This window comes from Dendrobates tinctorius, unplaced genomic scaffold, assembly GCF_039654945.1.
Source record: "Dendrobates tinctorius isolate UK_male_01 unplaced genomic scaffold, ASM3965494v1 ptg000196l, whole genome shotgun sequence".
Classification (NCBI taxonomy): domain Eukaryota; kingdom Metazoa; phylum Chordata; class Amphibia; order Anura; family Dendrobatidae; genus Dendrobates; species Dendrobates tinctorius.
The window spans coordinates 4,207,363-4,219,617 of record NW_027361863.1 but is presented as its reverse complement, the minus strand read 5'-3'; the positions used below and the strand labels follow the sequence as shown (position 1 = coordinate 4,219,617).

The 12,255-nt window shown below is 45.5% G+C and overlaps 1 protein-coding gene across 2 annotated transcripts in view; it reads right to left on the bottom strand.

Annotated features, from left to right (window-relative positions):
- Positions 1-547: 547 nt before the first annotated feature.
- HPS1 (HPS1 biogenesis of lysosomal organelles complex 3 subunit 1) overlaps positions 548-12,255 on the bottom strand; it is a 69,275-nt gene continuing 57,567 nt past the window's right edge. For both annotated transcript variants that reach the window (XM_073552818.1, XM_073552819.1), the window contains exon 19: positions 548-1,612. In XM_073552818.1, coding sequence (XP_073408919.1) covers positions 1,450-1,612 — 163 coding nt within the window. In that variant the 3' untranslated portion in view covers positions 548-1,449. The remainder of the gene's footprint in view (positions 1,613-12,255) is intronic.

Sequence of the window (12,255 nt, the reverse complement as noted above, 5' to 3'; positions counted from 1 at the left end):
TGTTCCAAGCCTAGATAATGCATCTTGGTAATGATATATACATGGATAACGATCTGCAGCAGCTCAGTCACTTCCTCCAGACTTGAAACGGTATGCGTTCACGGAACCTGCAGCGGAAAAGCAGCACTGGTGGTGATTGGAAGCTGTGGACATGGTGAGTGTTTGCCGTACATTTCAACACTGGTGAAATCTGTGGCATAAATTGACATTTGATGATTTCAAATGCACAGAACTGGTCGATTTACACCACGGATATTCTAAATACAATAATAATCTCATTATTTCTCCACTACTGACTTACATGAAATACATGACATTCCCTTTAAGTCTGGTTTTAAATTGCTCTTTCTGATCTACAGAGGACACTGCGAATGGATATCAGATTCAAAATCCCCATAGGACGGACCCAAATAGAAAATGTGTACATTATGTGCTGGGTCTTTTCAAGACTTCAAAGAACTTTTAATATTTTTCTCGGAAACTTGCCAATGCAGTAAATACACACACACAAAATCTGGGAAACCACCGATACTAGAAAGCAACTGGATTTACTTGCTTTAACTTTTTATTACTTGCTGTGGTGGGTTACACTACACAAACTGCCTTCACATAGAAAGTTCTACAGTAATTCAATTTATTATATAATACAGAGACTTAAGTAGTTTTGCAATAGATAACATATCAGCTATCCACAAGATAAGTGATAAATATATTATTTAAGTTTCAACCACAAGAAAGTGTCCTGAAGTTCCCCGTGTGGAGTGAAGGTGAGCATGTGCGACCACAGCTCCAGGCACGGTCTATACGAGTGATGGTCGGACATGCTCACTACCACTCCATTCACACGTGACTTTTGGCCCCCTCTACTTGGGATCAGTGGGTATCTCAGCAATCATACAATTTTCATCTATTTTACACTGAGGCTGAGTGATTGTTTTGCTCATGAGAAAGACCGGTTAAACAATACTATCCACTATTTGTCACTAATTTTAGGTTCTTTATTCTAATAAAAGGCACATTCATGTAAAATAAATAACCAGAGGATAAGCTCAGGTCACAGGACCCTTCGTTATTGCACTAATTGGTCTTTTCTTATGTTGTACTCTCCATTTCCAACTTTAAAGGGCATTTTAAATAATAAGGATCTTGTTTTTTTTTTTTCCCTCCAGAAACAGTGCCACCCTTATCTAAAAGGCCATGTTTGGTATTGCAGGATAGCCTATTCATTTGAATACCCAAAAAGGCCAGTGGATAAGTATGGAGCAACCCCTTTAATTACTTGGTGCCAAATGCCAACCTTGGGATTGCTGCACTGACTGCCTTTATCAAGATTTACTTTCTTATAATAGCAAAACCGTTGGTACAGTACAGAGTACACAAGTTTAACCACAGGGAAAGGAGCCAGGAGGCCGGCCGGTCAGACGGTCACTCTTTAGCTGTAGCTTTACTTTACAGGAGTGGTAGACGAGAAGGTTCCCATAGTTTACGGGCCAGGTTCCGGCATTGCTGGACGATGAACTCAGGTGGGATGATGCCCAGGTGAAGGGTCAGCAGCTCGTAGCACTTCACCAGTTCCGCCGGGTGGTTTTTACTGTAATATCGCAGTAATTTCCTAGTTGTATAAAAACAGAAATAAAAAAGTTTTGCAAATACGGAGAAAACTTGAAAATCTTTAAAAAAAATTCCAAAGAAAAAATATTACCGTAGATCTAATTTATTTTCAGATTTTATGTTTACTATACGCTGTATATTCTGTTAGGCCTGTTCCACACTTACGTTTTTCAGATCAGTTGTAATCCGCGAAAATGGCAGAAAATGGATCCGTCGGCGTTTTGACAGCAACGTGTGCCACCGGACCGTTGTTTTGACGGATCCGGCGAAGGTTGAATTTTAAAGGAACCCGTGCCCGGAAAAACGTCTCATCTGCCCGGGAGAGGGTAAGATTTTGGCGGATCCGTCAAAAAACGGGTGTGACGGACGACCGTCAGTCAAGATCCACCACTAATGTAAGTCTATGGGGGATAAAAACGGATCTGCCCCTTTTTTGGCGGATCCGTTTTTTTCCAAAATTGGCGGATTTTGACTGACGCAAAAAAACTGAAGTGTGAAACAGGCCTTAATCTAAAAGTGCATGTACATAAAAAAATTAATTTAATCTAGAAGCATTAGGCTATGTTCACACGTTGCATTTTTGCTGCGTTTTTTTTTTCATGCAGGCAAAACCTGCTCTCTTGGTAGTAAAGAAGCTGCTTATAAAAAGCTGGTTTTACTGCGCTTTTTTTTTGTCTCTTGCGCATGCAGATAAAGTTTAGTGCCCCCCCCCCCCAAAAAAAAAAAAAAAAAAAATCACGATGCAACTTCCTTAAGGTTTTCGCAGCAAAACCTGATACCTGCATTTTTGCGCTTACTCATTGCTTTCTATGGGTGAAAACACACTGCAAATACGCTGAAAGAAGTGAAAAGCTGCAGTTTTCAAAAATGCAGCAGGTTTCCAAATCAGTCAGGAAAAAAAACATTGTGTGTAAAACACAGCTGAAAATTTGCATAAAAAAAAAAAAAAAATGCAACGTGTGAACACAGCCTAAGGCTAGGTTCAGATTGCGTTATGTAGCCCGGTCAACGCATAGCGTTGACGGGCTGTGTTAACGGTATAGCATAACGAGATCATGCGTTTTGCATGCATTTGCGCTTTTTAGGCACATGCGTTTTAACCAGTTTCTAGCCATGTTAACTCTTAAAACGCATGCGGTTTTTAACGCAGGTGTGTGCATCTCCATGCGCACGCTTGCGTTCCCATAGACTTTAATGCGTTATTTTGTTGCATTCCTTGCGCAAGCATGCGCATGCGTTTTTTTTATGCCGTTGGACGGACCCAAAAATGCAACAGGTAGCGTCTGGCGCGCACTTTAAAAAAACGCATGCGCACGAAAACGCAAATGAACGCGTGCAAACCCAAGACCATGCGCCCCCCATGTTAAACATAGGTACGCATGCGCATGGACGCGCACGATGTGCTGCGCAAGAAAAACGCTAATGTGAAACCAGCCCTACGGCATGCGTCGCGATGTGCCACATAATGGGGGTCAATGGCAGCGTTAACGGACTGCCTAAACGCAATGTAACCCCGGCCTAAGGGTATGTGCACACGTTGCGGATTTGGCCCTGCGGATCCGCAGCAGTTTTCCATGCGGTGTACAGTACCATGTAAACCTATGGAAAACCAAATCCGCTGTGCACATGCTGCGGAAAAATCCGCGCAGATTTGCAGCGGTTTATTTTCCGCAGCATGTCAATTCTTTGTGCGGAATCTGCAGCGTTTTTACACCTCTTCCATTATAGGAATCCACAGGTGTAAAAACGCAGGCGAAATCCACACAAAATCTGCACTAAATCCGCAGGTAAAAAGCAGGACATTTTACCTGTGGATTCAGCAAAATCTGCGTGGAAAAATTTGCAGCCAAATCCGCAACGTGTGCACATACCCTTACGGTTTCCTGATATCTGCTGTTCTGCACAGTGAGATTTGGCCGGTTAGATATTTATATGTCTGTCTGGCGCAGGCTTGTCCCCGTAAAATTCGAACAGTAAAATGACATGCACAACCACCAGATTTCTCAGTTTGCAGTAAAGAGCCCAAACCTTGGGCAAGTTTCCTTTTTGCTCAATCCAAGCACCTCTTGTGGTTAAAGCGGCGAGTTCCTGCAGGCTACGTGGAGTCTTTTGTCTTTTTATTCCCCTTGTTCTACTGGACCAGGACACATGTCTATTTCTACATCTACAGGGCAGCAACTGGTGGCGGAAGATGAGATGAGGCTTGCTGGGCTTTTTTATTTTTTCATAGGACATCGCTCTTCTACTTTTTTGTCAGTCACTAAGTCCAGCTCAAGTATCTCTTGTCCGACTCCTAATCCTGACGCCCGACTTGTTCCGGTCTCGTCCCTTTGCCTGTTGCATCTTGACAACAAGCCTTAGCTCCATTCCTGACCATTAGTGATGAGCAAACGTGCTTGCATAAGGTGCCGCATGCTCAGGTGTTACCCGAGTGTCTTCGGCACGCTCGAAAAATATGTTTGAGTCCCCAAGCCTGTTTATCACGCTGCTGTTCGACAGCCGCAACACATGCAGGGATTGCCTAACAGCCATGAGACATGAACATATTTTTCATCCGCGCCGAAGACGCTTGGTTGACACTCGAGCATGTTTGCTCATCACTACTGACTACAGTAGGCAGACTATAGTGGAAACCTGCGTATCCTCTCAAGTCCACATTTTCAATTAAAGGGGTTAAAAATGAAGACAACCCCCACATCCCTGCTTAGCATCAAACGGACTGCGTCTTAGAGTCCACATCCCGTTATATGATGATGATGATAATGATGTCCCTAATGAGTAAATTCTCATCATGGAAACGGGCAGATTTATCAAAAACTCTAAACAACAAACCGGGTCGACCATAGCAACCAATCACAGCGCAACTTTGATTTTGCCAGAGCCATTTAAAAAATGAAAGCTGATCACCGATTGGTTGCTATGGGAAACAGACTTTAGCTCAGACACTTGAGAAATGAGGCCTAGTGTTTTTCATGGCGACGACTGTTATAAGGGTTGTCTCATCACAGACATGGACCCAAGACAAGAGCTGCTGTGATGGTCAGCTATGAATCTGGGGGCCATGACATACGGCACATCTCGCTATGGAAAGTTACAATCCTTTTTTTTCTGGTATCGACCAATATAGGAGAAATATAACTTTACTTGTGTATTCATATGAATGCGTGGATGCCCCGTGTCCACTAGATTGTGGAAGACCACTGCTTGTTAATGGCTCATGGAGGGGGACTCCAAAGTGTCCAAAAAGGCCTCGGAAAAATGTTACCTCTGAGGCCACGTTCACACGGTCAGTATTTTACATCACTACATATAAGCCAAAACCAGGAACGGAAACATTACAGGAAAAGTTTAATAGAAACCCGTCACCACTTCTCTATATATCGCCACTCCTGGTTTTGTCTTACAATACTGATGTAAAATACTGACCGTGTGAACGCGGCTTAAGGCTGAGGCTATATGGTGACTGACTATAACACAGGTCCGTGTGGCTAAAACTCTCTGTATGCTGCGTCTCTATTACAGCACGGTACAAGTCAATGGGGTCACGTTGTGACCTGCAAACTACGGCGACAAGGAAACCACAAAGTTGATTCAGATTGTTTGCTGTTCTCCACACTTTTAGGGCTGCAATGTGACCCTACTCCCTTGCAATATGTGGTGATGCAGCAGCATCATACAACAATGTGTCGTGGCTAATGTCACCATGCAGCTTTGGCCTAAAAGTTGCATGACACAGAGATCATCAGGATACTGCCATTTCCTTAGGTTTTATATTGCCATCTACCACGATGGCGACAGTGTCACAAATTTGTGGATTTTTTTTGAAGCACAACTTGCAAATGACAAAATCCCAAAAAACTAAAATGAGCATATATCTTATAGTAAGTAAATAGTAACAATACATGTAAATATCATAGAGGACTTGATTAACACTACTTTAACAATATTTTGATCAAAAAGTGTAAAAGCCATCCCACCAGATCAAGGTGACCCAGTTGGGATAGTCCTATCCAGTCTCTAGTATTAAAACCTTGTGTTAGCGGACGTCAATGTGAATAAGGGAAGCAGGACGGGGACCAACTGTTCAGACACCAGTCCATGGGAATCGAAATACATAAAATGCCTAACTCAGAAATGGGGAGAGACACCTCTGTTTGTACAAAGTACAAGAAACTACAGCAAATCCAAAGGAATGAGCAGAAGCATAAGATGGCACACATGCAATGTGCAGAGCACATTCATACCCTGGCCATTATACAGACAAAATTCTGTCCTGCACTCTCCTTATTCTCACTGAGGTTGACTGACACACTGGGTCACCTTGTCGTGGTGGGATGGCTTTTACGCTTTTTGATCAAAATAATCTTAACAAAGTACCCCATGTTATTTACATGCACTATTTACTTACTATAGGGTATATGGGCATTTTGCTTTTTTCTTGGGATGGTCTGTAAAATGGCCGCGGTGTGAACGTGCTCTTACGCATTACACGTATACCAAGTTATGCTCCGGCTCATTTCTTTTGATTTTACACTTGCAAATGACTGACATGCATGCCGACTGCAATTTTCCTTTTCTTTTTTTTTGCGCAAATTGCAGCACTAATAACCACGAGCCAGTGAGTCGCATACGAGTTGTTTTCCGCTAATTGCCGTGCTTTTATATTACAAGCACAGGTAACGCCGGGCAATTAGCTGTGATGCACGTACGGTTACCACTGCTCAACCTCCATCCCAAGACCCGGTGGTGATTGGAACCGAAATGAAAGATATAGGAAAGCTGTCATCAGTGAACGAACCATAGACATAAAAGTGGGAAAACGTCAATGTTCAGTCGTTATCAGAGTAAAACCCTTCAGCTTTATAAAGAACGATCCTTTACCTCCTAATTTAATGCGCTCTTCTACCGTAATTCTAGAACATCTTGTGTAAATGCAGGAAATACCGGGACATTCTCCCTTTAGTAAGTGAAGCGAGATAACAAAAAGCTCTTTGCATCTAATTAACATTTAAACCAATTGTTGGTTGGAGAGACGATAATGTGAAATCTCACAGGAGCGCTTTACAAAGACAACGTGCACGCAGGCTTTCCTGAAGTAGTTCAGGTGGAAGCACAGAAAGGTTAGTTATAATGAGGCCGCTTAAAGTGTTGAAGGGATTTTGGGGCTTGGTGAGAGTGATGACGTATCTTTAGAATAGATAATCAATATCAGATTGTTGGGGGTCCTCCCACTGATCAGCTATTATCAGGAGCGGCTGTGTGCAAGTCCGGCAGCTCAGCTCCTATGCAAGTTAATAAAACCTAAGCTTCAGTACCCAGTAATGTGAGGCTATGCGTTTACGTGCACAGTATACTTAAAGGGTATGTGCACACGTTGCAGATTCGTCTGCGAATTTGGCCCTGCAGTTTTCCATGGGACGAACAGTACCATGTTATCCTATGGAAAACAAAAAACGGCTGTTCACATGCTGCGGAAAATTCCGGAAGGAAACACAGTGGTTTATTTTCCGCAGCATGTCAATTATTTGTGCGGATTGTGCAGCGTTTTTACACCTATTCCATTATAGGAATCTACAAGTGTAAAAAAGCAGGTGAAATCCGCACTTAGGCTAGTTTCACATTAGTGTTTACGGCCGCAGCGTCGGGCTGCACACGGCCGCCGCTAAGCCCCGCCCCTGCCTCGCCTCCGCCAGAAGCTCCGCCTACGGACACATGACGCCGCATGCGTCCTGCGTCCCCTATCTTTAGCACTGGGGACGCAGGCCGTACGCAGCATGCGTTTGGTGGCGCATGCGTCCTTTTGACGCTGCGCCGACCAGCGCCAAACGCAACAGGTTGCAATTTGGTGCGCTCGGCGCAGCGTCAAAAGGATGCATGCGCCGCCAAACGCATACTGCGCACGGCCTGCGTCCCCAGTGCTAAAGATAGGGGATGCAGGACGCATGCAGCGTCATGCGTCCGTAGGCGGAGCTACCGGCGGAGGCGGGGCTTACCAGCGGCCGTGCGCAGCCCGACGCTGCGGCCGTAAACGCTAATGTGAAACTAGCCTAAATCAGCTAGAAATCCGCAGGTAAAACGCAGGCATTTTGACCTGCGGATTCTACAGACGAATCTGCAACGTGTGCACATAACCTAAAGCTGCAGGAGGTTCTGAAAACCGGCTGATCAGTGAGGATACCCCGTGTGCAAACTCCCTTCAGTCTGCTATTGATGGAAATGATGAAAAAGTGAGTTAAAAGCAAAAAAAAAAAAATCTTTATTGTGACTTTATTAAAATAGTAAGTAGTAGTAAGGGCACAGAAAAATTCGGACGCGTTTTGAGTCTGGATAACTGGATAAATGATAAAATTCCTGGCATAAAACACACATAAAGCCCGCTAATTAGTTGACATCACATATTGACAGCGCACGAAAAGCGAAAGTATTAACCCTAGGATGAGAAGTTGTGGACTTATGTCCTATAGATTTGATATCATCTAATTACAGAGCTGTGTGTGTTTTTATACCAGTAGTTTTGTTATTTTTGAACTTCATCTATGATCGAGGATCAGCCAGACATGAAATGCGTCAGATATTTTTCTGCGCTCCTGCTGCTATTATAATAAAGTCATAATAAAGCTTTTTTTTTTTTTTGCTTTTAACTCACTTTGCTGGATATTGAAAAACCATTTTCATCCCTTTGAGCGAAGCTGCTTGATATCTCACAAGACTTATCCGTGTACAGTGGAGTGGATTGTCCAGGAACCAGATAGAACAACACATGTATTGGATGGGGTGAGCTGTATTCAAAAATGTTCCTGTAGTACTGTTATTGATGACCTATCCCATAGTTAGGTCATGTATTTCATAAAGATGTTGTCTGTCTTTGAAGACTTTTTTTTTTTTAATTTGCTTAAATACATGTATATGGAGCTAAAAATCATTTTTGCAATTCGGTTTTATTCATATTGATGAACCATTTCCCTTTTCCAGGCTCTTTGTTTCCCTGCATATCCAATTTTTATGCGGTCCGTGGCCACAAATCAGCCAAGAGAAGCTCAGTAAGAGACAGATAAAACAGTCACAAAAGCACTTATAAGGATGAGCTCTCCGATGGATTCTCAGATGACTCATTTTGCAGCCAGCAATGGACAGTGCGACACAGAGGCTACAGAAGGCAAACTGTGCCCATTTTTAATGAAACTCAAATACCAAAAATATATTTTAGCCCCAAATACATGCAGTTAAGTAAAAAAAAAAAAAACCCACAATATGTGGCTAATCCCTTTAAGCCTGGAAAATTTTCTTTAAAGTTGAAACTACATCAGAACATCACCAGAGAGAGGTCAGTGCACTCGGCCACGGCCAATCTCCATGCCCCTCATCTTCCCCCTTGCTCCTCATACTGTGTCTTCAAATTTCTCCCACTCCCCATATTGTGTCTGCACCTGTCCCTACCTTGCTTCCCAAACTTGTGTCCTAAAATCCCCCCCACCCTTCCCCCACACAGTAAAAATACTAAAGTAATTCTCCCCACACTAAATATCCCCCAATGACACTGAATCTTCGGTGTCTTCATCAGCATGATCACATGACCTGATCACGCTGCTGACATCACTCGACACGGCGGACAGAGCTTCACTTTTACTCGATTAGAGTACAATTGCTCACTGGGAGCCGGTGCGCTGTACCTTCTCTAAGCTAGCTGCTAGCTTGACAGCTGGCTCAGAACGCCGACTCCCAGCCACTGGGGAATACACCTTGCACAACCGCGTTTGACGTCCAGAGGGCACCCTCACTTGCCGGTTGTCCCCCCAGATATGTCGCTGAGGTTTCCCATAGAGAATAAATGGTGCAGAGGTGCACAAATTTGACTTTCAATCTATTCTGCAGAGTCCCATTCTCGGGACACGTGAGGGTCTGAGCGATTGGATTCCCAGTTATCAATTTCCTTTGTGCAACATCCTTAGGGAAAAGGAAGTATATTAAAAGTTGTTGAATTATCAGAAAAAGAAAGGTTTTCAAAATTTAGCTGCCATTGAATTGCTGCAGGACACAATCCCTGACTCACGAGAGGTGCAAGAATATGCTGGGGACAAAAAGTAATTTTCCCTGCCACAAAAACGAGAATCAGTCACAACGGCCTTCCACATACCGTGTGTCACGATCCATGTTTGAATCTGTGGCAGATCCGGGCTCATGTATAACCTTTTGTTTCTCTTTCAAGCCTCTGGCTTAATGTTAGTTTTTGCCCCGGTGGCAGTCGGTGTTATTACAACCTTACTTGCTCTGCTAATGGGTTTTGCCCCAGGTGGCCACTGGGGTTACTACAAGTTTAAATTAGCCAGCAGGTGTTACCTCCCTCTCCTTCCTATAAAAGGCTGTCAGGTGCTCTGGATCACTGTTGGTGATATGGTTAATTGCTAACCAACCTTGGTGAAGACTGGAGAGGGGGTTCAGCTTATCTGGAGCAGTGGAGTTGCTGCTGGATGCTGATCAGAGCCTTACTCTGTTGCCTCAGGAGCACTGGCAACAGAGAAAGCCAAGTTGTTTGCTTTTCCCGGTTCGTTATTTTCCCTGGTGTTATATTAGTACAGCGGTGGGACCAGTGTCCGCTCTAGCCAGTTCCCTAGTAAGGGACAGGTGCAGGGCTAGTGAGGGACTAGGTATCCTGGTCGGCGATAGGTGAAGAGCCTGTATAAGGAACGTTAGGAGTGTTCAGGGACACAGCCTCAGGAGAGTGCAGGAGGTGTCCACGTCCCTGTTCCCTATTGTAGGGCCCACCGTTGTAATTGTGTCCCCGGGGTCCCCTTGTTTGTCTTGTTTTAGTTACCGACCTGCTGGTCGTGTCACACAGGGCAAGTCACTTCATAACATTATCACCAACTGACCCATTTTTTCCTGGTGAGCCATGGACCTAATGCAGACTTTTGCCCAATTGCTGCAGATCCTCACTGAGGAGTGTAGGGTGCTGCATGGTGTGGGGGAGCAGAAGCTGCAGCAGTGGGAGGGGTACGGGGCCTCAGCTCAGATGCAGGCTCAACCAGAGCCCAAGTTATCTCCCCCAGACAGATTTTCTGGAGAGAGAATATTTTGGTTTTTCAGGAGGCCTGCAAGCTACACTTCAGGCTCCGCCCTCGTTCACTAGGGAGTGAGGAACAGTGGGTGGGATTCATTATAGCCCACCTTGAAGGTGATCTATCCTGGGCCTTCTCCCTGCCGGCCGAATCACCATCTCTACAGTCGGTGGACGATTTTTTTGCGGCTTTGCCGAATATGTGGTCCTTGCTAGGGAGGAACACGCACAGGTGCAGGTGGACGAGCCCTGGCAGGTGGGAGGAGTTGGTTCCCCAGCGGTGTTGCCTGCGGTTCGTTGTGGTATGGGGGCATGTTTTAGCTGTGGGCAGACTGGTCATGTTTTCAGAGTCTGCCCAGTGCGCGCCAAACATTCTGTACCATCTAAGAAGCCGCAACCCCCTGATCGTTGTGGAGGGAGGCTACCAGGGAGAGTATATTTCCTCCATTTTGCCCTCTCAGTGTACCATGTCAGCAGAAGTGGTGGTTGGCGGGGTACCTGAGGGGATACCGATGCTTGTGGACAGTGGAACAGGAGTCAGTCTGGTGGATGCTCACTTTGTCCAGACTCATGGCCTGAGGTGTAGGACGCTAGCCAATCCCCTAAGTGTCCAGGCCATTGACTCTGTCCCACTGAGCCAGGGGAGGTTGACCCAAGTCGTAGAAAATATACATCTGCGTATAGGAATTCATGTAGAGTCCCTGTCGTGCTACGTCTTGGGGGGAATGCCATCACCTATCGTTTTAGGCCTCCCTTGGTTGGAGAAACAACCCGGTCATAGATTGGTGGTCTAGGGAAGTAGTCGGCTGGGATCAGTCGTCTGAGGGCTGCTGCCTGGGGGCTACTGTCTCTGCCGTCTTTCTACAACCGTCCCCTTCTTCTCCAGTGGGGGCAGCAGAGGGGCTGCCAGGGAGTAGGGGCAAGTCTCAACCCTCGCCATTAGCCAACCCTGAGAGGCGGAGGCCTCATTGGAGGAGGGGGCAGAGGAAGATGGTGGTTCCCTCTGTGAATTGTGGGGGTGTGAGTGTGGTGACACAGGGGGACGCCTCTGTTGTCAGTCCCGTAAAGAGTTCACCGTCTTGTGGCAAACATGTGGGTGGCAATAAACATTCAGGTCTGGACCTGTGTGTGAATGAGTATGTATGGGTGGCCACCAAAAACATCCAGTGGAAGTGTGTTGCTGGGGTCTGGAGTTCTCGGGTAATCGGGCCATATCAGGTGTCGGCCATCCTCGGCCCGGGGACTTACCAGCTGGAGTTACCCCCAATAATGCCCATACACAACTCATTCCCCAGGTCGGCGCTCTGGAGATTTGTGGTGCCTCCAGAGCATACATTGCCACCTCCATCTGCTCACGTTTGCCATAAACCTAAGGGTCAGGTAGTTGCTGAAGTGAACTCTGATGGATCTGAGCATCCTCCCTGTATGTGGTTTTCCGGTGAGGTGCGGTGTTGAGGGTCCAGAGACCCCTCATGAAGGGAAGGGTACTGTCACGATCCATGTTTGGATCTGTGGCAGATCTGGGCTCATGTATAACTTTTTTTTCTCTTTCAAGCCTCTGGCTTAATGTTAGTTTTTGCCCCGGTGGC